General features: G+C 40.3%; 2 protein-coding genes across 2 annotated transcripts; both read left to right on the top strand.

Moving 5' to 3' along the window:
• The first annotated feature begins 2184 nt into the window (after window positions 1-2184).
• Window positions 2185-3150, top strand: LOC105095125 (olfactory receptor-like protein OLF3). The gene has a single exon (XM_031454558.2). It carries the CDS (start codon window positions 2185-2187, stop codon window positions 3124-3126), a length of 942 nt encoding a protein of 313 aa, XP_031310418.2. The 3' UTR covers window positions 3127-3150.
• An 11733-nt stretch (window positions 3151-14883) lies between these two features.
• On the top strand, window positions 14884-15819 carry LOC105095115 (olfactory receptor 6B1). Its single transcript, XM_010987224.1, has one exon. It carries the CDS (start codon window positions 14884-14886, stop codon window positions 15817-15819), a length of 936 nt encoding a protein of 311 aa, XP_010985526.1.
• The last annotated feature ends 254 nt before the right edge of the window (window positions 15820-16073 follow it).

The following is a 16073-nucleotide window of genomic DNA, read 5'->3' as shown; positions in this document are numbered from 1 at the left end:
GTGCATATGATGGCTGTCTATAGCCATCATAATGTTAGGCAGGAAGGAGAAAATTTAAAAAAAAACAAACACTTCCATGTGAAGGAAATATAGTTAAAATATTTAGATGTAAAAATGACATCCCTAGATGAAGTAGTTATAATGAATTTTCCATAAACTCCCTTGCCTGTCCCAATGGACCTGACGACTGCCTCTGTCCAAATATTCTGAAAACTCTAAGTGTACCTACTCATATATTGGAAGAAAGTGGTTGGATGGGGAAGGATGGATGGGCCTTACATTTAGCTGTATTTTGTAGTGTGTTCTCTTTAGCTATTGGCACATCTGTAAAAAGCACTGGAATGCCAGAAGTACATTTACATAAGGATAGGAAAGCAAAGTAGACATTATCACAGCCCACATTTTTATCAGGACTTTCATGACTAGGAAAATTTCCAAACAGTGTAATGACAGTATTCTTTATTCTAATGTAAAATGTAGCAGAACAAAAAGAAATTGATGTACAAATAAATATAATGCAAAACAAAATTACAAAGAAGAGAATACACAATAATGAAGACTAGGCTATTCATTTGTAGCCATGAGGCTGTATAAGCTGTTAATTTTGAACACGCTAGAAAAAACATCATTCTTGATTATAAACTACCTATTTGTCATCAAGATTTTGATTTTTTAATCTTTTCATAGTGAAGAATATTGCCCGTATCTTTAAATAGTGTGCATTTCTTTGCCAATGGTGCAGCTGAGTACCTTGTTCCAGTCGATTTTGGTGTAAGTGACCGAAAGCTTCCAGTGCAAGGCCTTGAATGTGGTATCTGACATTTTGATCATTTCTACTAATTTCTGTGTGATATTCAATTTCTGAAAAGCTCTGCTTTTAGTAAATTCTTAACATTTTGAACTTACTCAAAACAATACTAATTCCAGAATATTTAATGACCAACCGTATGATAAACTATAATTTTAAGTCCTCCAACCATCTGTGTTATAAGTGGTGTGATCTCTAACAATCTTTCTAAAAGTTTTTTTGGATGAAACTGGAAACTTTCAATGAATATAATTGTAATCTGCTGTCCATCTATAGTTATAGCATGAATAGGGCAGAAGACATTGGGATAATGATCTCTCGTGTGGAGCCTTCACATGCTGCCACAGGGCTGTTACAGACACCTCAAGCTCCCGTCTGTACGATTTCATTATGGGTCGCTTTTTCTTTCTTTAGGTGAGCAAACATAAAAGAGATTTTGGTTTTGGCTGAACAACTCTGACTGCCTCTGTCGTCATGTTCTGTAATTAAGACCTGATTTTCTATCCTCCTACCTTCACTGGTGAGGACTGATCACTGCTTTATTGGGAATTGAATGAGTTGTCCCTTCCTTGAGAAAACATTGTTGTTAAGTAATAACCTACCATCATTAAACACTTTATTAAATTCCCCTTGGGGGACATGAGATACATTTTAGCAGCTATGTATGCCTTCTCTTTATTCAACATCTGATTCTTCAAGTCAGCCATCTTGGGTTGACCTTGCCCAGCTGGGCCACTGGTGTGACATAGGTGTAGTGGAGTTCTTCCACCTGACACTCAAAATAAAAGGGCAAATTACAGAAAATAAATTCAAAGTAACTTAGCAATTAAAAGTATGAAAATATTACTTAAAACATTCAGGATTTCACGGATACATTCCACTGAGGAGAGGTGAGTTGGGTTGTGTCTGAGATAGCTAGAGAAGAAACACAGTAAACAAAAAGAAGTTAAATGATACTGAACATCATGCAGAATTCAGAAACGTATCTTTCATGTGGGCTTAAAACTTTCTAACCAGAAAGACAGGAATTCTCTCAATAATTACTAAATTCAGTAGGATTTTAAGTCTAAATACTCATTAATTTCCTTCCTCCATCTAAAGGCAGATGTGTAGGAGAAGAAATTATATTCCAATAAACTGAATTTCAAGAAGCTAACTTCTTTTCTCCTTGATTTGCAGCTGCACAGCTGGGTCCCACTGTGTCCTTCATCCATGGATATGTTCAAGCAACTTTTGGATGATGATTTGGCTGAGACATTCTAGGAGAACTTTAAGGTCAGGTGGGTAGGCTCTCCACGTGGTCTAAAAACCACCTTCCAATCCCGAGTTTCCATGATTTGTTATTTTGACATCTTTAGTTTGTTCCTCAGAAACTCATGGGCCAGGGGAATAAAACGCAGACAGGGGTGAATGAGTTCATTCTGCTAGGGCTTTCCAGTGACTGGGGGACTCAGGTCTTCCTCTTCGTCTTGATCGTGGCCATGTACTTGGTGACTATTGTGGGAAATTTCCTCATTCTTCTTCTAATCAGGCTGGACAGCAGGCTTCATACCCCCATGTATTTCTTCCTTAGTGTTTTATCTTTGGTGGACCTTTGTTATACAAACAGTTTTGCCCCACAAATGTTGGCCCACCTGCTTTCAGTCCAGAAGTCCATCCCATTCATGAGTTGTGTGCTCCAGCTCTACATATCCCTGGCATTGGGTGGATCTGAGTTCTTCCTGCTGGGAGCCATGGCCTATGACCGCTATGTGGCCGTGTGCCACCCGCTGCGCTACACAGTCATCATGCACGGAGGGCTGTGCCTGGGGCTGGCTGCCGGCTGCTTGGTGGCTGGTTTTGTGAATTCGCTGATGGAAACAATCATTACCTTCCGGCTTTCCCTGTGTCACAATGTTATTAATCACTTTGCCTGTGAGATCTTAGCAGTTCTACGGCTAGCCTGTGTGGATATCTCCTTCAACAAGGTCATGGTGGCCATCTCAGGATTCCTGCTGATCATGCTTCCCTTTTCCCTGGTTCTGTTCTCCTACGGTCGTATAGTTGCTGCTGTTCTGCACATTCGTTCTTCTCAGGGACGTAGCAAAGCCTTTGGGACGTGCGCCTCCCACCTCACTGTGGTTTGTATGTGCTTTGGGGCTACCATTTTCACCTACCTGAGGCCACGGTCAGCATCCTCAGTGGAAGAGGAGAAGACGGTTGCTTTAGTCTATGCTGTGGTGGCTCCTATGTTGAACCCCTTGATTTACAGCTTGAGGAATAAGGAAGTTATGGCTGCTCTCCATAAGGTTTTAGAGAAATTCAGAGGCAGGGGGTAAAGTAAGAACTTCTTGTTATCTATCATCAAAATCAAAAAGGACATCAGAGAAGTGAACATGGGACTGCCACACTCACACCAAAGAAGACTGTTAATGGTTAGATCCTGGCTTTCAAATGAAGCATTCCTTCACAGGATTAATGGATTTCCTTACACAGGCCGACACTAGATGATTTACATGTCAGTGATTCATGAGAGGGACTCTTTTTAGGTCATCTTCTCCCAGGTAACCATAGTATTTAGACTTCATCTGCCCATTTTAAAATTTCATTAGTGTATCAGTGTTTAAAGGAATGATCCATGGCTTCATCAAGCGCACCTGGTTTGTGGAATGAATAGACAGATGAATTGCACCAATCAGGTCTACTTATACTTTGTGGAAAAGAATGGAGAATGTCTGATCTTCTTTCTACATGACAATACTCCAGTTATTTGTAGAATAGTCTTATTTCCTCTGGGATAATCACAAATGGTTTTTTCCAACTCTTTCCTAAATAAAATCAGTTTTGGAACTTCCAGTACCCTGTGTGCCTTGATCTAGACTGTGATGTGATGTCCTGAAATAAATGATATAAAACCCAGTATTTGTTCAGACCATTACATTGGATCTCATTTGCTTTTAAGATGCAAAATCTGTGGCTTCATTGCAGTCTTTTTATTGTGTTCACATATACACTATGTAACATAAAATTTGCCATTTTAAGTGTACAGTTCACTGGTGTTAATTACATTCACATTGTTGTGCAAACATTGCCACTATCTATTTTCAAAATAATTCATCACCATAGTCTTTTATTTGACTAATTTCCTAACACCTGTTTCCTATAAAATGGTTACTAAGTCTTTACACTCACTGTACTCTTTTTTTAAACTTAAATAAAGGTATGTATATTTTGTTCTGCTAATTATTATTGATTTTCACACCTCCCGCCAATCTGCCAAGATTATTTTGAATTTTGATTCCAGTTCACTCCATTTGTTTACTTTGTCTTTTGGTTTCATAGATACAATAAGCAGAAAAATTTATAAAAATAAATCCCAAATAGTACATCTCAATTATATATCACTGAGAACTTGGTAAAAATAAATCCATGATGTTTTATAGTTGGAATCATATAGTCTTCAGCCTTTTCAGACTGGCTTCTTTCACTTAATAATGTACATTTAAGTTTCCTTCATGTCTTTTCATGGCTTAATCATTTCTTTTTGGAACTGAATAATATCCTGTTGTCTGCATATACCACAGACATTTACCCATTCACCTACTGAAGGACATCTTATTTGCTTCTAAGTTTTGGTAATCCAAATAGAGCTGCCTGTAAACATCTTTGTGCAGGTTTTGTGTGGACATATTTTTGACTCCTCTGAGTAAATACCAAATAGCAGGATTGCTGGATCGTATGATAAAAGTTTGTTTTGTTTTGTAGGAAACCACTAAACTGCCTTCCAAAGTGGCTGTACCATCCTGCATTCCCACCATCAGCGAATGAGAGTTTCTATTGCCCCGTATTTCACCAGCATGCGGTGTTGTCAGTACTTTTAGATTTTGGCCATTCTAACAGGTGCATAGTGGTATTTTACTGTTAATTGCATTTCCTGAAGACACGTGATATGGTGCATCTTTTCATATGTTTATTTGCCATCTCTATGTCTTCTTTGATGAGGTGTCTCTCAAGATCTTTAGGCCATTTTTTAATCAGCTTGTTTGTTTTCTTATTGTTGATTTTTAAAAGTTACTTGTATATTTTAGAAAACAATTCTTTACCCAATGTATCTTTTGTAAAAATTGTCTCCCAGCCTGTGGCTTGTCTTTTCATTCTCTTGACGTCATTCACTTTCAAGTGCTGACAGAAAACCATGTTTACATATGCAAGAACTCAAAATTATTACCCATTCATCCTTCACTAAGACTATAGCAAATAAAACAAAAAACGTGAAAACTTTAGACAACAAAAGATGCTTAAAATAAAGGATTGGGGAGGGCATGAAACTGAAGTTGTGATAGGACAGGCAATGAACTAAAACCTTCTAAGTGTAAAATTGAGTTTTAAAAGCTCTAAATTTCTGTATGTTGAAAGTGAAGAAACAAAGGCCAGTGTGGTGAGTACAAAATGATGCCGTTGCCCCCACAGGGGATAAGGACTTGGATAGAGCCCAGTGTCTAGAAACAGGTCTTAATTAGCTCTGATTAACCACTTTCCCTTTAGAGACTATCCCAAGTAATTCTTCATGCTTCACAAACTTGTTTATCTGAGGCTTGGCAGGAAGTCCACACTCTACAGCTTGTCCTTCATCATCTGGGCTTTTATCTTAATTTGCTCTAAATGTCTGAACAAAATGCAAATCTCCTCTGATACCACAGCCATTCCCAGTTGTCCCCTGAAACTTGTGCTCCATTATCACAAAGTGCTCCTTATTCTGAGTGTCTTTTTTGAATGTATTCTTCTCTTTCTTGCTCTAACTTCAACCCGACTATTCACTGAGAGTGCTGATGCCCATCAGCCCTCTCAAACACAGACTCATTTTCTCTAATGCTGGGTAGGAAGATGAAGAGGGTATCTTTCCCGATCTTCTGCCTCTTCCAGACCAAAGCTCTTTTTATTTTTCCCTAACCGACTCCAGTTCCTTTGAAGCATATGCTATCAGACTATCGCACCACCATCCCCTCTTTTTCCCTTCATTTACCATCCACCCTCCTTGTTTTACACTGGCCTAGTACTAATTCTGTCATACCTGTGAGAATATCTGCATTGATGCAAAAGGTCCATTCAGTATCCTGTCATCTCAGTTACTTGACTTTTTATTTCTTTCCAGTCTTTGTCCTCTGACCCACTGCAGTCACCTGCTTCTGTGATTATACCTTAAACGCCGCCTCATACTCCATTGTCAATATTTGCACTCCCTTTAATGTCTCCGCGTCAAGTACCCCACTCTCTGATCATTTGTTCCTATTTCTATTTTTCTAGTTCACACCATAGAGTATAACTTGTAAAATATTTGGCCCCACTTCTTTCCCAGCGTAGGTTCCATGTCCACTTGTATGATCATTCCTTATATACACTATGATTGTCTCAAGGACATTGTATTTGCAGTTAACTCTCCTCTTCTACGTCCTGAAGTGCATTACCCATGGAGCTAAAGAAGCTTAAACTTCAGGGCTCCTTACTTGCATGGGGTCCTCCAAGGTACATGGGTGTGTGTGTGTGTGTTTAAGTTATATTTACCTTATGAAAATTTTCACAATTAAGAACTTTAATTGCAATTGGTTCAACTAATGTCATTTTTCATTCTTATTTTCCATCTTTCATACTTTACCTAGTGGTAGATGGTACCAATGTGGTTATGAACATTTTGGAACTCCAGCTACGGGAAACTTGAGTTGAGGTACTGAATTCAATTCCTAAGGCTGCCATGGCTAAGTACCACAAACTAGGTGGCTTAAAACTACAGAAATTTATCTTATCACAGTTCTGGAGTCTAGAAGTTCAAAATCAAGCTGTCAGTAGGGCCATGTTCCTTCTGCAGCTCCCAGGAAAGAATCCTTCCTTATCTCTTCCAGGTGCTGGTGGCCCCAGGTATTCTTTGGCTTGTGTCGGCACACTTGCAATCTCTGCTTAGTTCTGTCTTCTCCACGTGGCTCCTGGTGTCTTCCCTTCTTATAAAGGCACCTGTCATTGAGTCTAGGGCCCACTTTAAATCCAGAATAATTTCATCTCAAAATCTGAGCTGATTACATTTACAAAGACCCTACTTCCAAATAAAGTCACATTCTGAGGTTTTGGGTGGACATGTGTTTTGGGGGACACTAATCAAACCAGTACATGTGCACTTAGTTTGGATTCCATAGGATATTTTAATGTTATTCTCAGTCACTCCAATTTATAGTTAAATTGCTAGTCACGCAGGTTGGCTTTCAGAAATGGCTTTCAGGAATACTGCTACTACCCATCGTGCTGACTCACCGAGTGTCATTTTTGGAGACAGGAGTTAGTCTGTGGAAAGTTCTTCCGACTCTTACTGCTGACTTGAAAAGAGATTTAACTAATAAGCAATAGGTGTAAAATGAAATAATTAAGATAACATAAAAAGGCAGAGAGGCAGAAAAGAGAAACAAAGAACAAATTAGACAAAATGGAAAGCAAATAGAAACATGATAGATTTAAATGCAAGTGTATCCATAATAACACTTAATGAAAATGGTCGAGGCATAATAATTAAAAGACATCATGTAGAATAAAACAGAAAGACTCAGCTATCTGCTCTCTACAATTGATCCGCTTTAAATATGAAGACATAGATGGATTTAAAAGTGAAAAGATGAAAAAAGCATGCCATGCAATATTAAAGTTAGGAAGCTGAAGTAACTATATTACTATCAAATGAAGTGATCAGCATAGTAAAGAATATTACAAGGTAAATTGTAGGACATTATATAATAATAAGGATATTGGTTAGTCAAGAAAACTTTAAACATTCTGGTAATCTAATAACAGAACTACAGATACATAAAAAGTAGGCAAATTCACCATTATTATTGGAGATGTTAACATCATTCTCCGGTATTTGACAGATCAAGTAGACAAAAACCAGTAAAGATAAAGCAAACTTGAATCAATCTGTCCTAAATGACACCCCATTCAACAATAGAAGAATATAAATATCAACACATGTAAAATAATTGAAATCATACAGAGCATTTTCTTCAAACATAATGGAATTAAATCAGAAGCAAGTAACAGAAACACGTCTGGAAAATCCCCCAAGATGTTGTCAATTAAACCCCATTTTTCTAAATAACCCATAAATCAAAAAGGAAATTAGAAATTTGGCGTGCAGGCCATTACCTTTACCTGGTGCATATTGCTAGCCAGAAATAGCAACCTGGACCTTATTCTCAAAGCATTTTGGTGGTTTCAACCTCTCTCTGGCAGCCACCCGAAGGACAGACACGCAGGCTTGCCTTTGTTTTGCCAACTCAGAGTATTCTCAGGGCTGGGATGGCTTTCCAGATGGCATTTACCAAAAGTATTTAAAGGCAAAAGTATCAGCTGCAGCAGCTTGACACTAGAGATAACAGTTGAGACCCCCAACAGACAGACTGAAAAGGTTGGGAAGGAAGAGGCTGGAAAAAGACATACAGGGTGAATAAGAGCTTTTAAAACCTCAGGTACATACAAAGGAATTGAGAAGGCTTCACACATACTCGGGGCTGGACTCATGCTTAGAGAAAGCCAGAGAAGATCCAATGATTTCACCTCTAGGTGACCTTCAGGCTCTATACAATAGGAAGTGAGGGCTAAAACAGAGTTGTAATCATCCTGGGTAACTGTTGAAAGTATGCCCCAAACAGAACTAAATATCCATTCAATGGTGAATAGATAACAGTGGTAACATCTGTATACTGGAATACCACTCAGCAATAAAAAAAAAAATGAACTGTCCTTTACAATTAAAAAACCTGGACATAACACAACAGATACAGGAAAACTCTGGGGAAAAAGGGAGGGACCAACCAAAGGACCTCAGGACCAGAGAAACAACATGACAGACAATGGAATTCCCTGGGTTTCCTTGTTGCTTCCCACATGCCCTGGACAGGGATCTGCAGAATTCTCCAACCTGGAAATGCCAACAAGTATAAACAGACAGCTCCAAGAAAAGCCTGTGTATCTTTTTTTTTTTTTCTGATAAGGGGCATGTATTCACAACATACAACCTGAAACTGCCAACAAGTATAAACAGACAGCTCCAAGAAAAGCCTGTGTATCTTTTTTTTTTTTCTTCTGATAAGGGGCATGTATTCACAACATACAACCTGGAACTGCCAACAAGTGTAAACAGACAGCTCCAAGAAAAGCCTGTGTATCTTTTTTTTTTCTGATAAGGGGCATGTATTCACAACATACAAAGGATTCATACAACTCAATAATAAAAAGACAAGTAGTCTAATTTAAAATGGGCGATTTAAATAGACATTTCTCCAAAATATACAAATAACCAGTAAACACATGAAAAAATGTTCAACATAACTAATTATCGGGGAAATGCCAATGAAAACCACAATAAGATATGCTTCACAGCCATCAGAATGACGAGCATCAGAGTCAGGTGATAACAAGCATTGGCTACAGAAAATGTGAACAGTGCAGCCGTCGTGGAAAACGGCCCGGTAATTCCTCACACAATTTTTTTTTTTTAATTTTTGATTGAGTTATAGTCATTTTACAACGTTGTGTCAAATTCCAGTGCAGAGCACCATTTTTCAGTTATACATGAACATATATATATTCATTGTCACATTTTTTCACTGTGAGCTACCATAAGATCTTGTATAAAGCCTGTGCATCTGAATTCTAGGATAAGATAGTGCAAGCAAGTTGTAGAATATAGCCAGTTTGTATCTGCTGAACATCTCCAACCTCTTTGAAATGATTTGTATGAAATTTGGACCCTAAGCCTCCTGCATAAGGAACCACAGGCACAGTAATGCATAGAACCCACCCACAATAGATGAGCATTCCCTGTCTTTGGACAAGTACGCTCCCCCTTTTCAGTCTCCCTTGCACACTGCCACCACAACAGGTGACCAGAGCCTGGTTAGCACAAATACTGTTTGGTGGATGCTCTGTCATTTTTTGTTTTCATTAGTGACCACCACATCATGATAGATTGAAAACCCATTTTGGGAAATTGTGGATGACATCAAATGCTACATTTTACAGGATGTCAGAGTTTTCCCAGAATTTTGAGACAAATAGGGGGCAGAGATTTAGAAGAAGTGCTTTATTTTTTATTTGTTGCAGTTTGGTTTTCCTACTTCAGCCCTAGAAGAGACCCTATATTAAAGGCTGCTTAATTACCATAAACACATGTGGTGAACTGAATTGCTAATGGCTGCCCCATAACTCTATTGACCGTTGCATGAAATCCCAATGAATTTGACGGCTTTTCTTTCTGTGAGGGCTACTTAACAGTTCAGCAGGTCACAGAGAAGTGATGTTTCGTAAACCGAAGTTTTGTCCCAGGACGTAAAATATTGGTCAAGTGGTTCCCATGGGCAGCTGCAAAGTAGTGGTGACCACATCACGACAAAGTTGGCACACAACTATGGCACTAGCGTTTAAAACACCAACTTTTATTTAAAAATTCATTAAGTGTAGCGATAGGCTTACTTTCAATATTAGTACCTCCCTTGGAGCACTGATATGATTGTCCTGTTTTCCAGTAACTGAAGATTGAATAATTGAAAGTCTCTAAATAAATTTAAAAGTAGTAATTTTTTCTCTTCATGTTTCAACAAAGAATAAATTCCAATGTGATTATCTTCAAAGTGTGCAGCCATAAGTGGGCGTTCCCGCCTATGGAACTAATATTGTATAAAATAAGTAAGACTGCCACAAATGGGCAAATAGAAATGGCTCATGGCTCCCGCGAGAGACCAAAAGTGCCATCGTCAAAGGGCTTTTCTCGTGGGTGTCTGCAGAGCTGTAGGGCAGGTCTTGAAACCGTATAAAACGCTCAGAATCCAGAGGTCTTCACACCTTGGAGTGCCTAAGACCACTGCAGCTTCTGCCAGGAAGGCAATGGGTGCTCTGGCCCCGGGATGCTGGGAGAGCCTTCCTGGTGCCACATCAGGCACAGATGTGGTCCTAGGGCCTAGGGCTCCCCTCTCATCTATTCCTGGCTGTCAGTTTGGAAGCAGTTGGGTAATCTGTGCCGATTCACACTTTGTGCGTTTAGACAGTGAGTTCCTCGCATCTCTATTCAATACCTGAATCTTTCTTTTCTACTTCTTCCTATTTTAGAATCAGTGAAGAATTTCTTTTCACATTCGGCTCCATCGGAGGCTGCTGAGTCAAGGTAAGTGTCCCTGCTCAGAGCATCCCCTTCTAACTATGCAGGCAGCTCTGTTTCAGGTTCATATGACACAGCAAAGTTTACATCCTAAACATTTAATTCTGTTGTCATGCTTCCCACTTTTACCCATTCTCAGTTCCCAGCGATTAATCAGGGTGACGGTCTCATCTTCTAAAATCTAAGTACAGCCAGATGTGCCCTGATCAGAGAGAACACATCCCCTCTACTACTTTTGAGGAGCATCTCTTGGTGTTGGCTCAGAAATAAGCACCCCAGATTCTGATCCCAAGCTGCAGGTCCCTACCATGCCTTCTGACATCCTCATGCTGCAGGCTGCGGCATCTTCCCCACAGTTCATTTGTGATAGTGGTTACAGAAACTGCTGTTGTCTTGATGGGGAAGGAGGGTATGCTGTTTTATCAAGTATTAATTACTGGGAACCTACGCTTGTGTAGAATGCAGACAGAATTGAAGGAAAGTGCATACAAAGCAGGCTCAAGAATGGAGAGAAGCTAAGATACCTGATTCTAGATCAATGGCAAAACTCTGCTATTAGGGGTAACAAATTTGAATACACTGTGGTGAAGTAGAAATTATTATGAGTGAAAAGGTCTACAAATTTTCTGGTAAAATAATACATTGACAATACATGTGGTCAGTTCCTCCTATTCGTGTGTAATAGTTAGTGCCTGTGCACTCTTCATTTTGCTGATGGAAAACAGGGGAATTTTTTGTTGTTATTGAGCTTCTTCTGGGAGTGCAGTTACCTGTGCAGCTTGTGAACAGGTATGTCTGAACGTGTTCATCTTTGTTTCTTTAACAAACATTGTAACTGGGGTAATTTTTCTCTTCTTTGTGTGTGTCTTTAAGTGCCTGCTGTAAGTGTGTTGTCTTTAACTCATCTCTCAATCTCTGACTTGGCAGCCCCGACCCATCCAAATCCATACTCCCACATCCAAAGCCAGGGTAAAATATGAGGATGTTTTCAGCTGCCGAGAAATATTCCATGATTATAGTGATTATTTATTGTCTGTAATATAGACTCATTCTTAAATGACTTAATATTCCCCATAAAGGTCTCCATGATCTGATTCTTGACATTATTTTATTTCTCTGTCTCTGTCTCTCTCTGCATCCCTGCCCCCTGCTCTCTCTGTCTCACACCTTTCCTACCCATTCATTCACTAGTAATCTGTCCATTCACACAGTCAATAGGTCTTAACGAGTTGCTTCCTTGAAAATGTCAGGCTGTTTCACACTTCCATGTATTTGTTTACTCTAATTCGTCTGCCTAAAATGTTTCGTCCTCTCACTTCTACTGTAAGACTCAGTCCAATGAGTATCTCTTCTCTGAGGCATTTACCAAGCATTTCTATATGTTCATTTTACCTGTGTAATTGAATATGTTTCTGTGTCATATTGGTATTTCTTTAAATTTGGACTCATCTCTAATAGCCTGTGCTGATACTGAAATTTCAGTAGGATTAAAGAGCATTTCCTAATATCATCAGGCATCTTAAATATAAAAGAAGCGGTGTGAGTGCAAAGTCTGGTAGTCCTCAACTGGATGTGAGACAGCCTAGTGGTTAAGGCCATGCCTTTGCAGCCAGACAGACTTCAGCTTTCCTGTAATTCTGATTTCTCATTTCTAACTTGGAAGTGTTACTTAATGTGACATTTATTAGAATAACAATACCTCATTTGTATTGTTTTGTGGATTAAATGGAATATCGTTTTGAAAATTACTCAGCAAAGAACTTCCAGGACCTAGTAAGTGCTTAATATATTATCATTAGAGAATGCTGTGGACCAATTGCTCGGGCTTTATGTTAAAACTAATTAAAACAAAGCCCTACCAAATTCTTGCCCATTGCCGTCTTGTCAACTCTAAGGAAAATGTCTGTAAACATCCCAAGTTTTCTCCATCATAGCAGAAGGCACCAGTTCCATATAATAAGCCATACATCTGAGGTCCCTCCTTGATTTCTCTCTTCCTCACCTGTTTACCTTTAAAGATTCTTCCATCAGTTACCTTTAAAGATTCTTCTATGTTTGGAACTTCTACAGTAGTGCAGATGCTGTAGTGAACACCTGCAGAGTTCTACTGACAAGTAGGCAAATGCTTAGGAAGGAAAAATGTGTCTTACAGGCTTCTAAAACTGCCCTGCACGTAGTCACAGGTGGCTATTAGGAACCTGAAATGTGGCTAGTCCCAACTGAGATGTGCTGCCTAAGTGTGAAATGCATGCTGGATTTCAAAGACTTAATGTGAGGAGAGAATGTGAAATACCTCATTGATTTTTTTTATATTGATTGCATGTTGAAATACAATATTTTGGGTATACTGGGTTAAGTAGACTATGTTATTAAAATTAAGTTCACCTGTTAAAAAAAAAGATTCTTCTAAAATGTTTCTGAAATGCACCCACTCCTCTGAAACCACGCTCTTCAAGGTTACCACCACCTTCTCTGAGTAGCCCCCGTCAACCTCACAACCCCCCTCTTGCTTTCATAGAGTCTTTTGAACAACAGTGTTATCTTTCCACAGCATAACTCATACTGTGCCCCTATTCCACTTTAAACCTTTCACTTGCTTCTCATTATATTTAGACCACTCTTCAGATCCCCTATGATGACCAATGGGGTCTTGCACATTCTGGCCCTGCCAACCTTTCCCACCTGTTCCTCAAGCATCACTGCACAGCAGTGTTGGCTCATCTCAGTGCAGCTCTCTCCCTCCTCAGCTCTTCAAAGGGCTGGGCCCTGGCATCCTTCTCTGCCTAAATGTCAACCTCCTCCAGAGGTCAGGGGGGCCTTCCCCGATCACACCAGTATCACGTTCTGTTTTTTAACCTTCATAGAAAACATCTGAGATTTTATTATATATTTCTTTTTGTTTGCTTATTTTAAAAAATCTCTTCTCAGAGACTCTCACCCCCACCCCCAAGGATTTGAATCTCCCTGAGAGGAAGCTCATGTCTGTCTGCTCGCCCCACAGCCGTGGCTTTCCTTGCTCCTGTTAGCCCAACCCTGCCTGTCGTGCAGAGTTTATATAAAATTTTACTTACATTATTTCATCTGGGTTTTGATCCACATTGATATAAGCTAAATAAATATTAATATTCACATTTGCAGAAGAGGAAATTGGGTTTCAGGGAGCATAAGATTTCAAGGTCATATATACAAGATTCTATGGAATTTGACACAACATTGTCAAATGACTATAACTCAATAAAAAAATGTTAAAAAAAAAAGACTTCAAGGTCATAGAGCAATTTATGGGCAAACCTGGTACTTGACTGAAGTCCAGGCTTTTCATACGGAAAAGCCTAACTCTCTCCCTGTCCCACCTCCCCACGCACCTCCCAGACAATGCAGTTGCACTCTGTCTGCACTCTACACGCAGTAGAGGGAAAATGGAACGGTATGTGAAGGATAAATGAACTGTAAGGCAAAGCTTCCAGAGCTCTGGGTGGAGGCCAGGAAAGCCATTGCATCCTTTTGAATTGGCAGTGGTAACATGGAACGTGGAGCTTTGATCATGTTTAACTTGGATGTGGTTATGGAGGGCAGGTAGGTGTTTAGACTTAGACTTGAATGTGATTCCGGCCCAGCTACCAGTGGGAATGTGGTAAGTTACATAATACTGCTCTAAAACTCAGTTTCTTCATCACTAAGATGGGTATAATAACATGTATAAAGAGGCTATGTGGGAATCAAATCACATTCTGTGCATAATACACCCAGTGTATGATCTAACCTATGATATATTATTTAAAAATGGTATCCACCACTGTTATTACTAGTCAGAGAAGGCAAAAGATGGAGGATTCTAACTGGACCATCGAATCTGACCAAGTGATTTTTTTCCTCCAGGAGAGCTAAGCCCTGTGTCTCCAATATGGAGGTGGAGAACCAGACACGGGTCACCAAGTTCATTCTGGTGGGGTTCCCTGGGAGCGGGGGTGTGCGTGCAGCAGTGTTCCTCATGTTCCTTGTGGCCTATATTCTGACAGTGGCTGAAAACATGATCATCATCCTGTTGGTGCAGCAGAACCGGCCACTGCACAAGCCTATGTACTTCTTCCTGGCCAACCTGTCTTTCTTGGAGACCTGGTACATCTCTGTGACTGTACCCAAGTTGCTGTTCAGTTTTTGGTCTGCGAGCAACAGCATCTCCTTCGCTCACTGTATGATACAACTTTACTTCTTCATTGCACTCATGTGCACAGAATGTGTGCTCCTGGCTGCCATGGCCTACGACCGTTACGTGGCCATCTGCCGCCCACTCCACTACCCCACCGTTATGAGCCATGGGCTCTGCTTCCGCCTGGCTCTTGGTTCCTGGGCCACAGGCTTTGGCATCTCCTTGGCTAAGATCTGCTTCATCTCTCGCCTCAGCTTTTGTGGCCCCAATGTCATCAATCACTTCTTCTGCGACATCTCTCCAGTACTTAACCTCTCCTGCACAGACATGTCCATGGCTGAGTTGGTGGACTTTGTCCTGGCACTGGTCATCTTCCTCTTCCCCCTCTCTATCACTGTCCTGTCCTACGGGTGCATTCTGGCCACTGTCCTATGCATGCCCACGGGAAAGCAGAGGGCCTTCTCTACTTGTGCCTCCCACCTCGTGGTGGTCACCATCTTCTATTCAGCTACTATTTTCATGTATGCCCGGCCTCGAGCCATCCATGCCTTCAACATGAACAAAGTGATTTCTGTCTTCTATGCCATTGTCACTCCTGCTCTCAACCCGTTCATTTATTGCCTGAGGAACCGAGAGGTCAAAGAGGCTCTGAAGAAACTGGCCTATTGCCAGGCCATCCGACCTGACTAGTGTGTTACCACTGATTAGGAAAAAGTGATTTGACTTGGTGCCCGCTCTTCCATCCTCCATTCTTTCTCCTTTAATGCCTCAGCTGGATTTCGCTCGTGTTAATGCGACATCACCACATCCACACCAGCCACAGTCTCTTGGTTGACTTGATCAAATGCTCTAAGGGCACATGCCCCTTGAATAGAGAATTCTCTTCGGCTGTGATCTAAGATGGGGTAAATTCCGGAGTTAAGCGGGAGAGAGAGATGGCAGCG

Source organism: Camelus dromedarius, chromosome 7, assembly GCF_036321535.1.
Source record: "Camelus dromedarius isolate mCamDro1 chromosome 7, mCamDro1.pat, whole genome shotgun sequence".
Taxonomy (NCBI): domain Eukaryota; kingdom Metazoa; phylum Chordata; class Mammalia; order Artiodactyla; family Camelidae; genus Camelus; species Camelus dromedarius.
The sequence above is the reverse complement of the archived record's forward strand: the minus strand, read 5'-3'. Positions and strand labels throughout refer to the sequence as shown.